General features: G+C 41.2%; 2 protein-coding genes across 3 annotated transcripts; both read right to left on the reverse strand.

The window, feature by feature from the left end:
• Nucleotides 1–1,027: 1,027 nt before the first annotated feature.
• dhfr (dihydrofolate reductase) lies at nt 1,028–5,068 on the reverse strand. The gene is made up of 6 exons (XM_023397614.2): nt 4,866–5,068; nt 4,688–4,737; nt 3,292–3,397; nt 2,360–2,483; nt 1,876–1,991; nt 1,028–1,240 (listed from the first exon to the last, which is right to left on the reverse strand). Exons 1-6 carry the CDS (start codon nt 4,955–4,957, stop codon nt 1,123–1,125), a joined length of 606 nt encoding a protein of 201 aa, XP_023253382.1. The 5' UTR covers nt 4,958–5,068; the 3' UTR covers nt 1,028–1,122.
• Nucleotides 5,069–6,071: 1,003 nt separating this feature from the next.
• On the reverse strand, nt 6,072–13,909 carry gtf2h2 (general transcription factor IIH, polypeptide 2). 2 transcript variants are annotated; one of them, XM_023397587.2, is made up of 15 exons: nt 13,824–13,909; nt 13,179–13,279; nt 12,854–12,931; nt 12,426–12,462; nt 11,925–12,011; nt 11,780–11,830; nt 9,913–9,967; nt 9,053–9,158; nt 8,878–8,968; nt 8,542–8,737; nt 7,952–8,015; nt 7,737–7,840; nt 7,507–7,609; nt 7,381–7,420; nt 6,072–6,652 (listed from the first exon to the last, which is right to left on the reverse strand). In XM_023397587.2, exons 2-15 carry the CDS (start codon nt 13,232–13,234, stop codon nt 6,542–6,544), a joined length of 1,179 nt encoding a protein of 392 aa, XP_023253355.1. In that variant the 5' UTR covers nt 13,235–13,279; nt 13,824–13,909; the 3' UTR covers nt 6,072–6,541. The 2 variants fall into 2 exon arrangements, with proteins under 2 accessions (XP_023253355.1, XP_023253354.1); XM_023397586.2 differs by lacking the exon at nt 13,824–13,909 and adding an exon at nt 13,662–13,817.
• Nucleotides 13,910–15,377: the final 1,468 nt, after the last annotated feature.

Consider the following 15,377-nt stretch of genomic DNA (forward strand, 5'->3'; position numbering starts at 1 on the left):
CTGTATGAGCTGTATATCTTATTTCATCTGGATAATAACCAGTAGCGGAGCGTCTTTCTCCGGCAGCTCTACACCTGTGCTTCCACCACAATGTTACACGCAGTACAAAACAATGTATCTCACTTTCCTGCAAAACACCGGGGAATTTCTTCACACGCACTTTAACAGTAATTTTGTTGGTAAATGTGAGACGTTCACGTGACACGTTTACAGCATCACAAGCTTCAAAACTAAAAAAACAAAAGAAGTGCGTTTGGTGACGCACATCCAGGTTTCGCAGAGGGGCCGGTATGATTGGTCCAACTCGCCTGCAACTTTGCATTTTTGATCAAATTTGGGAAAAAGATGCGGTGATCGGCGATTCACGGGGGTTGGTTGAATTTTCGATAATTATTGTGATCGCGACATCGTGCGACTGTCCGGTTAATAAACCTCTTTATTTACACTCGCAGCTTCTGATATGAGATTGATCACATTAATCAATGCCATGATTGATTGATGTCCTCCCTGAGAACTCAATGAGAGTTCACTACACTGCTGTTGTGGGTTATTGAGTGTAGATTGATTTTACTTATTTAAAAATAAATGTAAAACACAGTAACGTGCAAAAAGTGAAGGGGTCTGAATACTGTCTGAAGTCACTGTATGTGCGTCACTTGATAAATAAGTGGCAGATGGACTGAGAAAAAGCATATCTGTTGTTTCATTTATATTCTTATATGGATGTTTTCTTCTTTGTTCAAAATGTTATTGTAGCCAAAATTTTTTATTTTAATGTTCCTCCTTGTCAGCTTTATCTGTCCTCTCTGACGCACCCTGAGCTGCACTAATCTGTATGAAAAGTGCTATACAAATAAAGTTTGATTGATTGATAATGAATGAAATGGTCACCATTATCAGACTCCATAACTATCCGTCCCTCATAACTGGACGCCTGATAAAATATGATTATGTCAAGGATAAACCCTTTTCCTATAAATAGGTGTTTTTATATTCCTCCACCTGTAAATAACTATATAGCAGGAAATCATTGATATCTGTGTTTATTGGTATGACACCACCCATCTGTAAAAATGAAAAAAAAATCCAGCATTTACAATGTTACGGTGTCCATTTACAAAATCACAAGGCTGTTTTTTCTTCTCCTTGTTGTCCTCCACATTGATCTGCGCTTTCATAGACTTCAAATCTGTACTGGATACCATTCTCCTCCTGCAGCTCCTGTGGCACTCCCGGAAACCTGTGGGAAAAAACGAGCCTTACTACACATTTCAGCTGGTGCACACATCAATGTTACAGGTTCAAAGTGGCGATCCGGAAGATTTTCACCTAAATAAATATCTATTAAGTCACTATCGCTGAATGAGCTAACACTATGGTGACTGAGCCGCTGGCCCACTGATGAAAGTACTGTAACGTTTATGACAAAGAGCTGACCAACCTGGGGAAAAATCACACTTCGCTTTGCACAAAGTAATTTCCCCACTCACTGCCAATATCATCGAGTTGTGAATTGCATTCGAATATTTAATAAAAACTGAAATAATGTATTTAGTATATTACCTAGAACTTGTGTTTTTATTTTCCCACAGTCACATTGGCTGCTATATAGTACAGACGATCTCCCTATCAGACACGTCCTCTCTGCAGGCCGGGCATGTGTCTGACTGTATGTCGGGATGGGGCAACAGGTGTTCACGTGTTGTGTTTGTTCTAGAAGTTCAGTTCCAGGTTATTACAACTGCTTGGGTTTATGAGTGGAGATATGACTGTGTTCCAAGACCTCAGCAAAAGACATTACAGCCAAAACTACCAAAGTTGTAATAAACCTAAACTGAGCCACAATAATGTGCTGAGCATGTCTACTGATCTTACTCTGGCAGTAGATGATATTTTCCTGGACTGATTTGAGGGAGGAACGTGTCACAGTCAAACTGCTTCAGGATTCGCGTGACAAACAGTCTCTTGGTCCCCGGGCGCTCCATCAGCTCCTGGTAGCCCAAAGCAATCACAAGAGTAAGTAGAGATAGACTCAGGGTGTATATGTGCAAAAGTGTGTGTATGATTCAACATAACCATCACGAACAGCTGCAGCCAGCATGACATAATGACATAATATAATTTATATATATAATGATGATCATTGATTTATTATTTCTATTGTTATTTGTCTTCGTTGGTTCTATTTCTGCAGCCGTTCTCCACGAAAATCAAAGACAAAATTGAAAATTAAATAATGTAAAATTAAAGCAACTGTATAAGTAAAGCAAAATTTTCCAGCGCTGTCAGAACATTTTTACAGATTGTAAAACAGACATAAGGTGTGAGCAGCGGCCACTCCGGCTGCTCCATGCAGTACCTTGTAGAGAGAGCTGCCTCCTATAATCCACACCTGGTCGGCCTGGTCTGCCAGCTCCGACTCCACCAGCCTCAGAGCTGAGCTGAAGTCTGCTGCTAAGTGGTGAGCTCCTGCAGGGGGCGCTCTGGGGGAATATAAGTTATGTGAGGTGATTGTTAAATATGAGCAGTAGTTAATGAGTAGTAACATTCACTTTAGCCCCTGTAGGCCCTACATAAGAGGTTCCTGAGCAGCGTAACATCATTTTCTTCCTAACCTCCAATGGTATCAATCCATGCAGATTTTTTCATTTCTTTGCCCAGATGTCTCTAAGATTTCTGTCTCCAGCCCAACACAATAACAAGAATTTAGTCTTAGTCAACATCACTCCCTCTCGTGTAATATTGCTTAATTAATTATAATAATCACGAAAAGAAGATGTGTTGACGGCCTCCCATTTGGGGGAAAGTACAGCACTCTACAATGCTCTCTTCTCTTTGAACTAAAACTTCACCAGGGCCCAGGTTTTTATTTTTTGACATTTCTTATCAAAAGGTAAGAGAATGTACAGTTCAGGAAAAGTTGACAGAAACTTCAGATATAATGTGTTTATTCACATTTAGCCAAAACCATCATCTTTCCCCAACCTTAACCAAAGTGCTTCTGTTGCCTAAAACTAACCAGACAGAACTGTGGTGGTGAACCCTGGTGTATTAGTCCACCCCAAACACTTCCTGGCAACGACACTGCCGTTATTAAGTGTAGCGTTCATTTATTTATTTATTTTATTAGTTTAACAGGGAAATAGAGGGAACATTCATTTGTTGCTGCAATAGAAGTTAACAACAGGATCTGAACAAAATGAGCAACAGCTCACTCACATAGAAAACATCTACAGTATAACATTTCATTTGTACGCTGTTGTGTGTCAGCATCAAGTGTGTGACACATACTTGCACTCTCTGCTGAGGACGATGTTGATCCTGTTGTTCAAAGGTCTGTTCTTCTCTGGGATGGAAAACCACGTCTTCCTGCCCATGATCACCACATTCTGCCTTCCTGCAGGACACTAACGTTACGCTCCTCTTCCTCTTCAGATATACAACTTCAATACTAACTTTTTCATAACATACTGTCTTATGTGTGAGTCACACTGCTGATAGACTGTAGCCATTATCTTCTTGCTCGACACAGATAAAACACAGACAGGGGGTTTGGGCAGGAGTAGAGATTATAAGATGGAGGTAACGCTGTGTTAACAGCATGGGCTTCATCAGTGTATTATAAAATCTAAAGGGATACTCCACTCAAAACATGGCTCTACCTCTTTTCACTCTATTGGCAGCAACAGACAACATATCTTAAGAAAGAATGTGGGTTAATTAGAAAATGTAATTTGATTCAATATACATTTTAGTAATAACTGTTAATGATAAATGTATTGCTGAGCAACCTGATCTAAGCAATAAAGAATATTTGTACTGCTGTTTTATCACTTTATATTTTTCACCTCTGAAAGAAAGTTGTTGTGACATCATTCGTGATGTGACATACCACAGAGAAACTGAACGCTGACATAACCTATTACATATTAACCCATATGAAGAAAGTTACGACACCCGTAGTAAAATATACTGTAGTGAACAATCAGTGTTTCAGTTACTAAAAAAACAAGTTGATGCCAAAATTCTGAAAATGTGACTGAACTTGTTCTTTACAGGACTGTAGGTAGGAAGGTACTGAAGATGTCGTATGTAAAGGGGATGTGATTCTTCCAGGACTGATGAGGGCAGTCTAATAACACTACAAAGCATCGTAGTCTGACGTCAAATCCAGAGAGAAGAAGAAGACAGGCAGAATAAACAATAACATGCTGGATGACAGTGGCAGGTACAGGTGCAAAACACACCATGACTGGTGTATGTAGACATTTAGTATTTGATGCAGACCATCAGGGACAAGTTATCGACACAATCTGATTGTCAAAATCATAGGAGACTGAGATGAAAAAGAAGAAAGAGCACCAGAATAAAGAAGCTATAGATCAGCTGTCTCCAACCTTTGTTACTCTGAGAGCTCCTCTGTCAGTGTGCACGTGAGACCCCACAGCTCAAAGTTCTCAGACTCAGGACGGAGCTTCCATAGAATAAAGCGACAGCCACGCCAGTTACAGGCCAATGCACACACTCATGGAGCTGAAACCGCATCCTTTTGTGTTGTCTACTTTACACCATAAGCTCAAGAGAACGTTTGGCTGTAATGTTGCCGTAAATGTTTAACTGTGATTAGTAAAACTTGTGAAGCTGGAAGCTCTGACAGTTTGATTTTAACAAAGTGAATGTAAGTTACCTGTCGCAGATGAAGTCGCTGTCATCTTTCGGAAATGTTTGAATTCGTTACTATAAAAGAAGAACAGTTACGTCACAACTGCTGTGTAAATATAAAATGCTGAGCTGTAGTTCAGAAGCTTCCTGCAGGTTTCACTCAAACTTTCATATTTCCACATCAACAAACCAGCGTGACTTGCCAGAGTCGAACAGGATGCCACGGCAGGTTTCCATTGTATCCGATGCCCAGGTCCGGACACACCGCCACGATACCGTTAAGAATGCGGGACATTGTGAGTGGACTGAACACTGGACTCTGCTCCGTGTCGTTTGCTGTGTGTAACCACCAAAACTTCCCGCCAGTAGATTTTACAAAAGCATGGCGTGTGATTTGTTAGATTTCCTCTTCCCCTCCCTCTTCTTCCGGCTTTACGGCAGCGGACACATGTGTCGTGACATCACTGCCGTCTTATGGACTTAAATAATATCAACTTTCTTCCACCAGTCCTCTCTGTTCTCTCTAAATATCACACAACCGTTACCTGCATTCAGTCAGGATTTAAAACATGCTGAGGTCATGGTATAAAAGTACTACGGAGTATTAGGGACACGTTGAAGGGAAAAAAAACATTACGAGAATAAAGTAGTGAATTATGAGAATATTATGCGAAAAAAGTCATAATTTTACAAGAAAAACTTCATATTATGAGAATAAAGTTGTAATTTTAGGTTCCGTGTTGTTTTAGAGGGGTGCTTTTAAATGAGGAACGTGGAGCATCCTGTGAAGTTATACTGCAGCTGAGGTTTCACTAACAAGGAGATACTCATCATCATCATCATCATCATCATCATCAGGACATAGAAAAGATTGTGAAGAAACTGAGTCTATTCTATTGTTAGACAGACAAACAGCAGCTGCCAGAAGCAGCTCAGGCTGCCACTGACTGATTGGTTGATTTTTAATATTCCTAAAAAATGTTTTTGCTCTCAAACTTTTACATTTTTAATTCTCTATTACAACTTTTTTCCTGGTAATATTATGACTTTATTCTGGCAATTTCAGATTTTTTTTTCCTTAATGTGGCCCTTAGTCGTACAAATGTATCACTGCATCCTTTCATGTTTTCTTGGGTTAACTGTTTCATATTTGATCATCTAAATGCAAACTCAAAGCCTTCTCCACATTGCCAGGAATAATACTCTGGTTGGGAAGTACTGAATCTTTTATATATGTGGTCTACAAATATCCACAGTGTGAATGTTACTGTTAAAATACCTGCTGTATAATCCCAGAAAAATACCACAGAATCTCAGTGTCCTCAAAAGTAGCGACAGCGCTCTGTCTTACCCTAAAGTTAGCATAGCAAGTGCAAGACCAGCCAGCAAATTTCTAACACTTAAACAAGTAAAAAAAATCTGTTTTATTGTAACTAGCATGTCACATTCAGAACTGTAGTACAAATCTATAAACAATTCACAAAAATATTTCTGACATAAAGCACCTCAGATGAAGTGTCAGAGCAGACAGGAGCTTTGAATCAACTCAGCACCATCTTTAGGAAGAGCGCAGCTGCCTCCACCTTCAAGACCATCCAATATCCTGTGCCGATCTTTAACATCTTTGAAATATGACTGCAGTCTGACACTTCAACCCAAAATCTCCCATAGGTGATCTACTGGACTGAGATCTGGTGTCTGAAGGTCACAGCATATGATTCACATCATTTTCATGCTATCAAACCATCAGCGATCCCTCGTGTCCTGTCAACGGGGGCATTGACGTCCTGTTTCTCCACTCATTTTTTCTGGCCTTTCTTTTCATTTGACACCCATCTGAGTTTGTTTCAGTCTCTGTCTGACGGTTGGCCTCTCACCTTCAGGGTGCAGTCTGACTGTGAATACAGCAGGGGCAGCAGTGGAGCGAATCATGAATGAAGAGATCACACTCCACACAGAACGCGCTGTGGCATGATGTACAGGTGAATATCTACAAAAACAGAGACACAGAGGAAGAGAGAAGATGGTTTAGAAGTTGCAATGAATACATGAATAAAAATACAAAGTTTAACACTTAAAATTAAAATATATGCCATTTTTAAATCAATCAACAATCTATTACTGCAGTCCCATATATATATTGAGGGCTAATAAGACAGACCAATGTATGGGTCAAGCTACAAAGACACCGGATCCTACAGTTAATTTAATTGTAACAATAAATTTGATAATGATCAGGACATCCTGGTAACCAAGGCGATATGGCATATACCATGAACCACGATATCCACGGTTCACATCTGCCCAGGGACCTGCATGTCATCCCCCACTTCTCTCTTCCCTCATTCCTGTCATCCCTGGACATCCCTGACACTTTCTAATGTGCCAGAAAGAAAAAGACTGAAAGATCATCACACTAAATTGTAGTCCTATTTTTGTGTGATTATCTCCCTCCTAAAAACAAATATGTAGATATACTGTGTATATGTTTCATCAAATAATATCATCAAATGATCAAAGCTATCTCCAAGTACCTTGGTCCACCAGTGCATCACCATGTTCTCAGACGTGACAAAGCTCCTTCAGTTTCAGAAGATATTTTAACTGTGAACACTACATTCTGTGATGAGGGAATTCAACTCTCTCTTTAATGGAAAAAAGTATGTTGTACATCTGACAGGCCCCCCACAGATCCAGACAGACACTCACTGTACTTACACTTTTATCCTTTAGTTCCCCTTGACAGGCTTGGCAGCACCTGAAACCAGATCACAACAGCTTCAAATACATAGCAGCTCAGAATCTGTGTGTGAGAGTGTGAGTGTGTGAGTGTGTCACAGCCACCTGTCTCCTTGGAGCTCCTCCACAGGACTCTCTGTAAAGGCAGGGAGGGGGAAGAGGTGGTGGAAGGATCTGGCAAGATGGGGGGCCGACACCAGAGTCAAACCTTGGAGACAATACACACACACACGCACCAGTCAAGAACTACAATACTTTTATGATGCCAGAGGAAAAAAAAAAAACACTGAAGTTTGATTCAACCTTACAGTGACACACACACACATCAGACATACCACAGACTTTGCACTCCACAGGAAGTTCTGTGTACTTGGCGTGGCACTGCGGACAGAAGTATCCTCCCAGAGACAGACCTGGACCACTGCTGCTGTCCAGATGACTAGGAGACACACACCAGAAGCAGCACATTACACAGGCAGTTCACTCTAGTAACACACTGGCTGCTAACAGCCCTGGACACGGGGTTTACGTCACAGCGTTTTCTACTTACGACATGCTGAATGAAGGCTTGGCATCTTGGTCAGTCAGAGCAGCAACAGTGTGTTGAGGAAAACCTGAGGAAGCACAGGATTCAAACTAAGTGGGTCTGACACAAATATTCAGTTGATGCTTTTAACTCATAAATTAATCTTAATATTTTAATGAAGAGCAAGAATGGCCATTATGAGTGTTATCGTTCACATATTTTTTAATGTCGGAAAAAAAGGAACAGTGTCTCTAGACTTCAAGTATATTTCTCTCACTGTCAGTAAACCTCCTGAAAAGACCAAACCAACAGTGTGTTATCCTGCTTCACAACACTGTGTGACCTCTGTAACCTATCTGGGCAGCAAGTCCATCCTGCATTAGAAAAGGCTCAGTAATTCCACTGTAGATTTAAACAAACATTACTCAAACAGGAGGAAACAGTGAATTTGTTGGGGACTATTTTCAGCAGTGCTTTAATCTACATTTAGCAGCTCTGGTGAGTATGTGGAGCAGCAGGGCAGTTGATGTGCTGTTAGAGTTGCTGTTTTTAACACTTCCAGTTGGGTTAGAAACATCCTTTACCAAAGATAGGGAGAGCATCTGTCTACTGACCCATGCGTATTAAAGAGCATTCAGACGAGGAGCTGGCTGGAGGAGGTTTGACGTGCATCATCAGAAGCTCTTTGAAGTGACTCTCGTCCAGGATGACGTGGTACAAGCCGCCCGTCTCCCTGGTCAACACCGTACACACCCGGACCTCTGCTGACAGGCCGATGACTGACACGCGCACCTTCAGAGACGTGAGGGTCTGACAGAAGAGGAACATGTTATACACAACCAAGAAGGAGACCAGACACGCAGCAAGAGAAAGACTTACTTTTAGTTACAAGCTACATAGACAAGAAACCTTATCAGCTATTACGTGGACACTGATGACTGTGATTTCACCTTGATCAGCTCATAGATGTTGGCTGGGTCACATGTGGTGAGGCTACTGAGGATTATCAGGATCTCCCGACTCGTATGTCCAGGCATGTGCCTTCATACAAAGACAAGCAGCATGTGAGTGAGACTCAGTAATATGACAGAAGCCAGTCTACAACATGAACAGTGCAGAACCTACTTGAGGGACTGTATGGCCAGGTTGAGAGAGTTGTATAGGGATGGCTCTCCTACACACACGGTGTCTACTGCTTTCTTCAGAGCAGTAATATGTTTCTTTGGATTTCCTGTGGTGAAAAAAGACAACACATCCCAAAATATTAAAGCCGCCGCAGGGAGGTATTCCATCAACATCGCTAAGGAAATTTGTGCTTACTTTAAAAAGCCTGGTTAGAAATAACATTGACTTTCACTTCAGGCTCAAGCCGTTCCATTAATTAAAGTACCAAAGTATCCTTTGACCCTAGTGTCTGAACACGGACATGACTAAAGTGATGCGAGCGCAAAAAGGCACTTGATGGAACTGTCTTTTGAGATTCTGTTTCCGGTCGTTAGAAATTCATTGAAGAAGTTAAGTGTGACCGTTAGCATGCTACGGAGCAGGCTAGTTCAGCAGTATAAGTTACGGTTACTGAGTAGGAAATCAGATAAGCCACAGTAATGGAACGGAACTCTGACTGATATTAGTGAGACTTAACAAAGTAGGCCAGGGTTTTCCTTTATCTGCCTTCATGGAATAGCGCTCTGGTCTCTTCACAGTCTAACAATTTAACACCAACCACCAGTGTGACATTGTCTGCACAGAGTGACACCCACTGCTGATTAAAAAGATGGAGATATATGGTTCATTATGGCCTCATTAGTATTAATGTGACATTTTCCTCTGTTGCACTGACTACTGTTTTAAATGAGAGCCCTAACATCGATAACATGTCTTAACATGTCGTTAAAAAAAGATAAAGCAAAAACAATTTCACCACCAAAGGGAGCTCGTTACACTGAGGTGTGGAGTCTAACATCAGCAGGTCATGTGACACTCACCTGTCAGGTCAGTCAGCTTCTCAGCCCTTTTATTCTTTGTGGTGATGATGCCCACCTGAAGACACAGCACATGTTGTTAGGTCACAGCCACTGACAGTGTGTTGAGGTAGAAACAGTAATGATCCATTTCTTTGCTGTCTGAACACTTCACCCACTCAGCTGATGTAATGTTTATGCTTGTTGGAGAGCTAACAAGTGGACAACCAGCTACTCTCTGTCTTGTTGTTAGCGAAGGTTGTGAGACTTTCTTTTTACATCAATAACATATGAATCTCTGAAAGAGTGATTATTGACTTAGTTAAGAAATCTAATTAAAAGGTTCTGTAAATGATCATCACTGCCACTAGATGTCGCACTAGACCACCACCATCTCAGACCAAAACAAATGCTTCATCAGCCGTAACCTCCAGCCAAAGATCCTCAATGACAGAAGATGACACATTACAGGCAGAGTCAATGGTAAGACATGGTCTACACTTCCTGTCTCCTAAGGGGGCGTGGTCGCTTGTTCATGTCAAAACATAACAACGATACAACACTAGATACAGTATGAATTTAAACCTGATTTTGCTGCTTGTTTTACTCTGTTATCTTTTATCTGATCAACCCAGAACAAGATCGTATCAGTCTAATACTCTGTCCCCTCCAAAAACAGTTAAAGGACAATAACAATAATAGTAGTGAAAATGGCATTATGAAGCAAAGAAACATGTTTTATTTCAGATTAAACTTTTAATTCATTGTTATACGTATAGATCCCTCTAAACGTCTGTGGTTGGAAAGCGACATCTGCAGCATCGCAGCAGTGAAACCAGAACCAGAACCAACAGAGAGAAGAGATCTGTGTTGACAGACCTCAACTTTTTTCTCTTGATTTGTCTGAAAATGACATTCTAATGTCAGAATGTTCTGAATATCTGTGGCTTATGAAAAATGTATCCAATATTTATTTCGTGACTTTGAGCAAAAGAATCACAATGTGTGATCAGGTTCACTTCTCCTGTCGGAGTGAACGGACTCAGACCTGCTGCTGGTCTCCTAAAGGGGCGAGGAGGAGGAGGAGAAACCCACATGACACAGGTGCAGCAAATAATTGTGAAAGCGCCATCTTGTTTCTCAACTGCTCTGGCCTCCATTTAGCCACAGACCCCTTCCCCTTCCACTCCCTTCACGTTCTCAGTCAGCACAGTGGGGTCTTTTGATGGTCCACCAGCCCACGGGATTTGAACAGACAGGCCCCATGTTCAGTCCACATGTGATCTGGTCTCACCTCTTTCTTTCTTTGAGGCCTTTTAGACTAAAATGTTGTTTCTTTTTCAGTGGAGGAAATTCTGTATGTCACTCTCACCTGAATGTGAGATCTCACCTGTGGGCGGAGCCTGTGTGTTTATAAACATTGGGAGGATCAAGGGATTAACAGGAGTGACTCATGTGCACTAACATGCACACGCTGCCATCCCAGCTACCAAAACAAAGACCAGAGAAACACACACACACAGAGGGGGTGTGACTTGGTCCTCTGCTCAGGACGCCATTACTCCTTTATATCTTTACATAGAGAATAGCTGTTTGCTGCTGTATTAATGTTTACACTCTCGTTTACAGAACCTTTAAAATACGGTCAAATCACACCTGACACCTTGAGATATGTAAAAATGGCATTGTTGGCAGTTCTGTGACAGGGTCAGGAACTCTACAATTACTCTGTACTCATGATGGTGCTACCCTCACTACTTGTGTCATTAAACAAGAATATGATAAAGTCACGTCAACTTGTGTTTCAACAAGAGCTGAAGGGATTTAAATGTAAAGTCTCAGAACAGTTGAGTGTAAAACATGCATCGAACTCATGGCTGTATAAACATACCTGACTGATGGGGTTCTGGTCAAAATACTCATCAACAAAAGCTTCCATCAGCTGCAAAGTGAAGGTGAGAGGAGATGGTGCTTTACAGATCGTCATAATGTCTGCCTGCTCTCGTACAGTGTGATGGGTCCGCTACCGATTTTACCTTTAGCGTGGAGGTGAGGCGGTTTGGCTTCAAGTCCTGGTCTTCCATGCTTCTGGAACAGTCAATCACCACAAAGAGGTGACGCATCTAGAGAACAGGACATAATTTAACATCTTCAACTTTTTTAGTAATGACACACTCTAAACATGAGATTCTATTTTCATAATAACAAAGAACTTCCATTTTATACTAACACTGTGTGTATTCACAACAACAGTCAGTAACACTGACCTGCTGCTGCATATATTATATTGCAAAACAAGAAATAAAAGAGTTCTACGCTTTCTGTTTTTCATCTGATGATGATGAGTATCATGATTATGATGATGATGATAATATCTCTAATCTATCAAAGAAATGATGTTATACACCACATTATCTGTAAGTGTAATAGAGTATTTTGGTCCCTATAAATATGTAAAACTAATGCTGTGTAGCAGCTGGCGCCATGTTGATCTGACAGACAGATAAAGAGAGAAGCATTAGACTGAAGTCACTCACCATTCCAAGCCGCACTTGTTCATGGCTCTCTATCACCCTGTGAGATAAACAAAGCAGAAGATTTGAGTGTACTGTGTGTAGTGTGAGAACTGTCTTCTTCTTGGGACTGACCAGTGAAGAGATTTGATATATATAAATACACACGAAGAAAATGTTCCACAAACAGTATAGTAGCGCACACATTACTCTTAGAGTGTAGAGCATGATATGTAACATGCATTTAATCCATTCAACCCACTGAATATGTTGTAGTGTTTGTTATAACTCCAACAGAGAAGGATGAGCATCATTTACAGTACATCATGACAAACAAGTAGAATTCCAGCACTATGGTTTTAGATTCTTAAGAACAACAAGTTATTATTCATTCAGGCATCCTCATGTGTCTTTGTATTTGTCAGACAGCTGACACACACACGCACACACACCTTTTCCTTTTGGACTGGAACAGGATCTCTTCCACTGTAGCTTTGAGTGAGCCGGATTCATCCTCCTTCAGCACCTCCCTGCAGGAGAATACATGTTCAGTCACCGAGCACCTTTAGGTACACCTGCACGCCTGCTTATGGATGTAATTATCCAATCAGCTGATCATGTAGCGACAGTGTGATGCAATAAAGCATACAGATACAGGTCAGGAGCTTCAACTAATGTTCACATCAAACGTCAGAATGTGGAAACAGAAGAATTCAGTGACTTTGAACATGCTGGTTTTGGGTATCTCTCAAACTGCTGCTCTCTTAACAGCCTTACCATGTCCTCTCATAGCCCCCTTCCCAGCGCTTGGCCCTCTCTGGTTCTTCATCCATGATGTCTCCCAGCCAGAAATTCAACGCACGAAAACAGACAAAGAACTGGGAAACAACAGATTCACATTAACACACAAGTCTGCTGTAAATCTCCATTCATAACCGAGGAACCGCAACTACCTCTGATTTAATATTACGGTGAGTCTAAACCCGGTTGGTGAAGTACTTATATGGAGAACACTGTGTATGAGAAGGCATGATGGTTCCTAACAGACTGTGCTCTTCGAAGTGACCGGTAAAGACAACGCATTATTCAGATACATACCGAATAGAATACGATATGACCCTGCGTCAAAACAGAAGTAACTGCAGTGGGATGAACAAGGCGAGTTATCTGCTGACCTTTCTCATAACATTATCATTACGTACATCTCGTTATTTCAAAACAAACCTCGCATATCTTTAAGTGACAACCTGAAGCCATTACCTTCACAACAGTTAGCTAGCGAACCGTTCTTCTGACGGACGTTACTGGAAGAAACTAACGCTACTATCTCCTTGATAGTTAATATAGTTAAGATGGTTAATATGTAGTTATTGTATGTGATACGACTCACTATCTAACTACGCCGAATAAAGACAAATGTACCTTCACTACTCGCGGTGCAACAGATTTGTCTTCCGGGAGGAAACATGTGCTGTACGCTCAAAGATCCACTACATTTTTTCTCTCTGCTACGCTTCCTATTCTTTTTCCATGGTGTTTAACGGCAGCTGGAACCCAAGTAGTTGCATTACTGCCATCTTCCGACATCACTCTGCTCCTAAATTGTCTAGTCTGCTAAATCTTTTTCAGCAGTCCCGTTTCCCGCACGAAGTTACTTTTGCATCCTCTCCCCTGCTTACTTGAAGCCCTTCTTCAGCTCCCTTCCTCTCATCCACAAACGATTTTCCTCCATCATACCCTCCCTTTCTGATTTGTCTTCACTGCAGTAGATTGTGACATGTTCCATAGTTTCTGGCAGGTTGCTGAGTCCTATTCTTAATCTTGACATGATGACCTCTTCTATCTCCTGCTTCCTCCCCTGTACCTTACACTGCCAACTCTGTTCTGCTGAATGTTTGTCTCCTGATCCCAGTGCTGTTGCCATTCTATGTGAATATTTTTTCCTTATATTACTTTTCCTCTCTTTTTTAGATATCTTAATTCTGATATCTATTTCTCTTCCGTAGAGCTTGTTTAGCCAGTTTGTCTGCTTTTCCGTTCCCTTTTATGCCTATGAGCTGGAATCCATTAGAATATGACTTTGGTGCCCTCGCTGCAAACCAGGACTTTATGTGGTTTGTTCTTTACAATCCATTCCAGGGCCATGAAAATGGCACACATCTTAACTGTGTACACAGCTAGGAAATCAGAGGTTAGTTTGAATATTTCAGTTCTGTAATCTGGGATTGTAATTGCAGAGCCTTTCCTGTGTGTGATTCGGTCTTTTGAGCCATCAGTAAAAATGTGCAAAAAAATCTGAATATCTGTGCTCTGTCTAGCAATGGAATGTACTCATTAAATCTGCCTTTTTATTTCTTGCCTTGATTTGCAGCAACTCCATACCCTCCTGTGGAGTTTCCAGCATCCAAGCAGGGATTACTGGCCAAATGACAGTTGGGCAAAATTCTAGCTCCGACACTCCTTGGTTTCTTCCTGTTGTTTTGCCTGTCTTGTTTTTGTTGCTCTGTGCCTTTCCCAGTCTGCAACATTTTTTTAGTTGGATGGTTATACTCATGATCTTTGAGATTTATCCAGTAGTTAACCAGTAATTATTTCCTGCGTAGGCACAAAGGCATTTCTCCAGTTTCTACTTGGAGGACACACACAGGGGAGGTTCCTACTGTGCCAATACAAACTCTTAGGGCTGTAGCCTGAACTTCTAGTCCTTAAGAATTGTTTCTGATCCGAACCATATGCTACATTGCCATATTTTTACTGTCAATCTGATTAAGGATGTGCTTCATTGATATCATTTCTGCTTTTCCCCTTTTGTTGCATTATCCCAATACTGTTGCCACTATTGGTTTACCTCTGTCCACACTATGCCCTTCCCTCTGATTTTGATATTTAACACTGACCTCAACACCTTTTTTAACTGCTTCCTTTTCCAGTTTATCTGCTCTCTCATGTAAGATACCTGAATGTGCAGGAACTCAC

This window comes from Seriola lalandi, unplaced genomic scaffold (genome assembly GCF_002814215.2).
Source record: "Seriola lalandi dorsalis isolate HSWRI2012SDOR001 ecotype SW California unplaced genomic scaffold, Sedor1 jcf7180002054883, whole genome shotgun sequence".
In the NCBI taxonomy this organism is placed as follows: domain Eukaryota; kingdom Metazoa; phylum Chordata; class Actinopteri; order Carangiformes; family Carangidae; genus Seriola; species Seriola lalandi.

Bases quoted from the DNA above. Each gene is read 5' to 3' on its own strand.
- dhfr (XM_023397614.2), bottom strand. From the start codon at position 4,957: ATGTCCCGCATTCTTAACGGTATCGTGGCGGTGTGTCCGGACCTGGGC. The intron at 2,484-3,291 runs GTATGTGTCACA...ATATTCCCCCAG, and splicing joins GTCCTCAGCAGAGAGTGCAA to AGCGCCCCCTGCAGGAGCTC. The intron at 1,992-2,359 runs GTACTGCATGGA...TTGGGCTACCAG, and splicing joins GAGGCAGCTCTCTCTACAAG to GAGCTGATGGAGCGCCCGGG.
- gtf2h2 (XM_023397587.2), bottom strand. From the start codon at position 13,234: ATGGATGAAGAACCAGAGAGGGCCAAGCGCTGGGAAGGGGGCTATGAG. The intron at 12,932-13,178 runs GTAAGGCTGTTA...ATTCTCCTGCAG, and splicing joins GGGGGCTATGAGAGGACATG to GGAGGTGCTGAAGGAGGATG. The intron at 8,016-8,541 runs GTCAGTAGACAG...GTGCTTCCTCAG, and splicing joins ATGCTCTTTAATACGCATGG to GTTTTCCTCAACACACTGTT.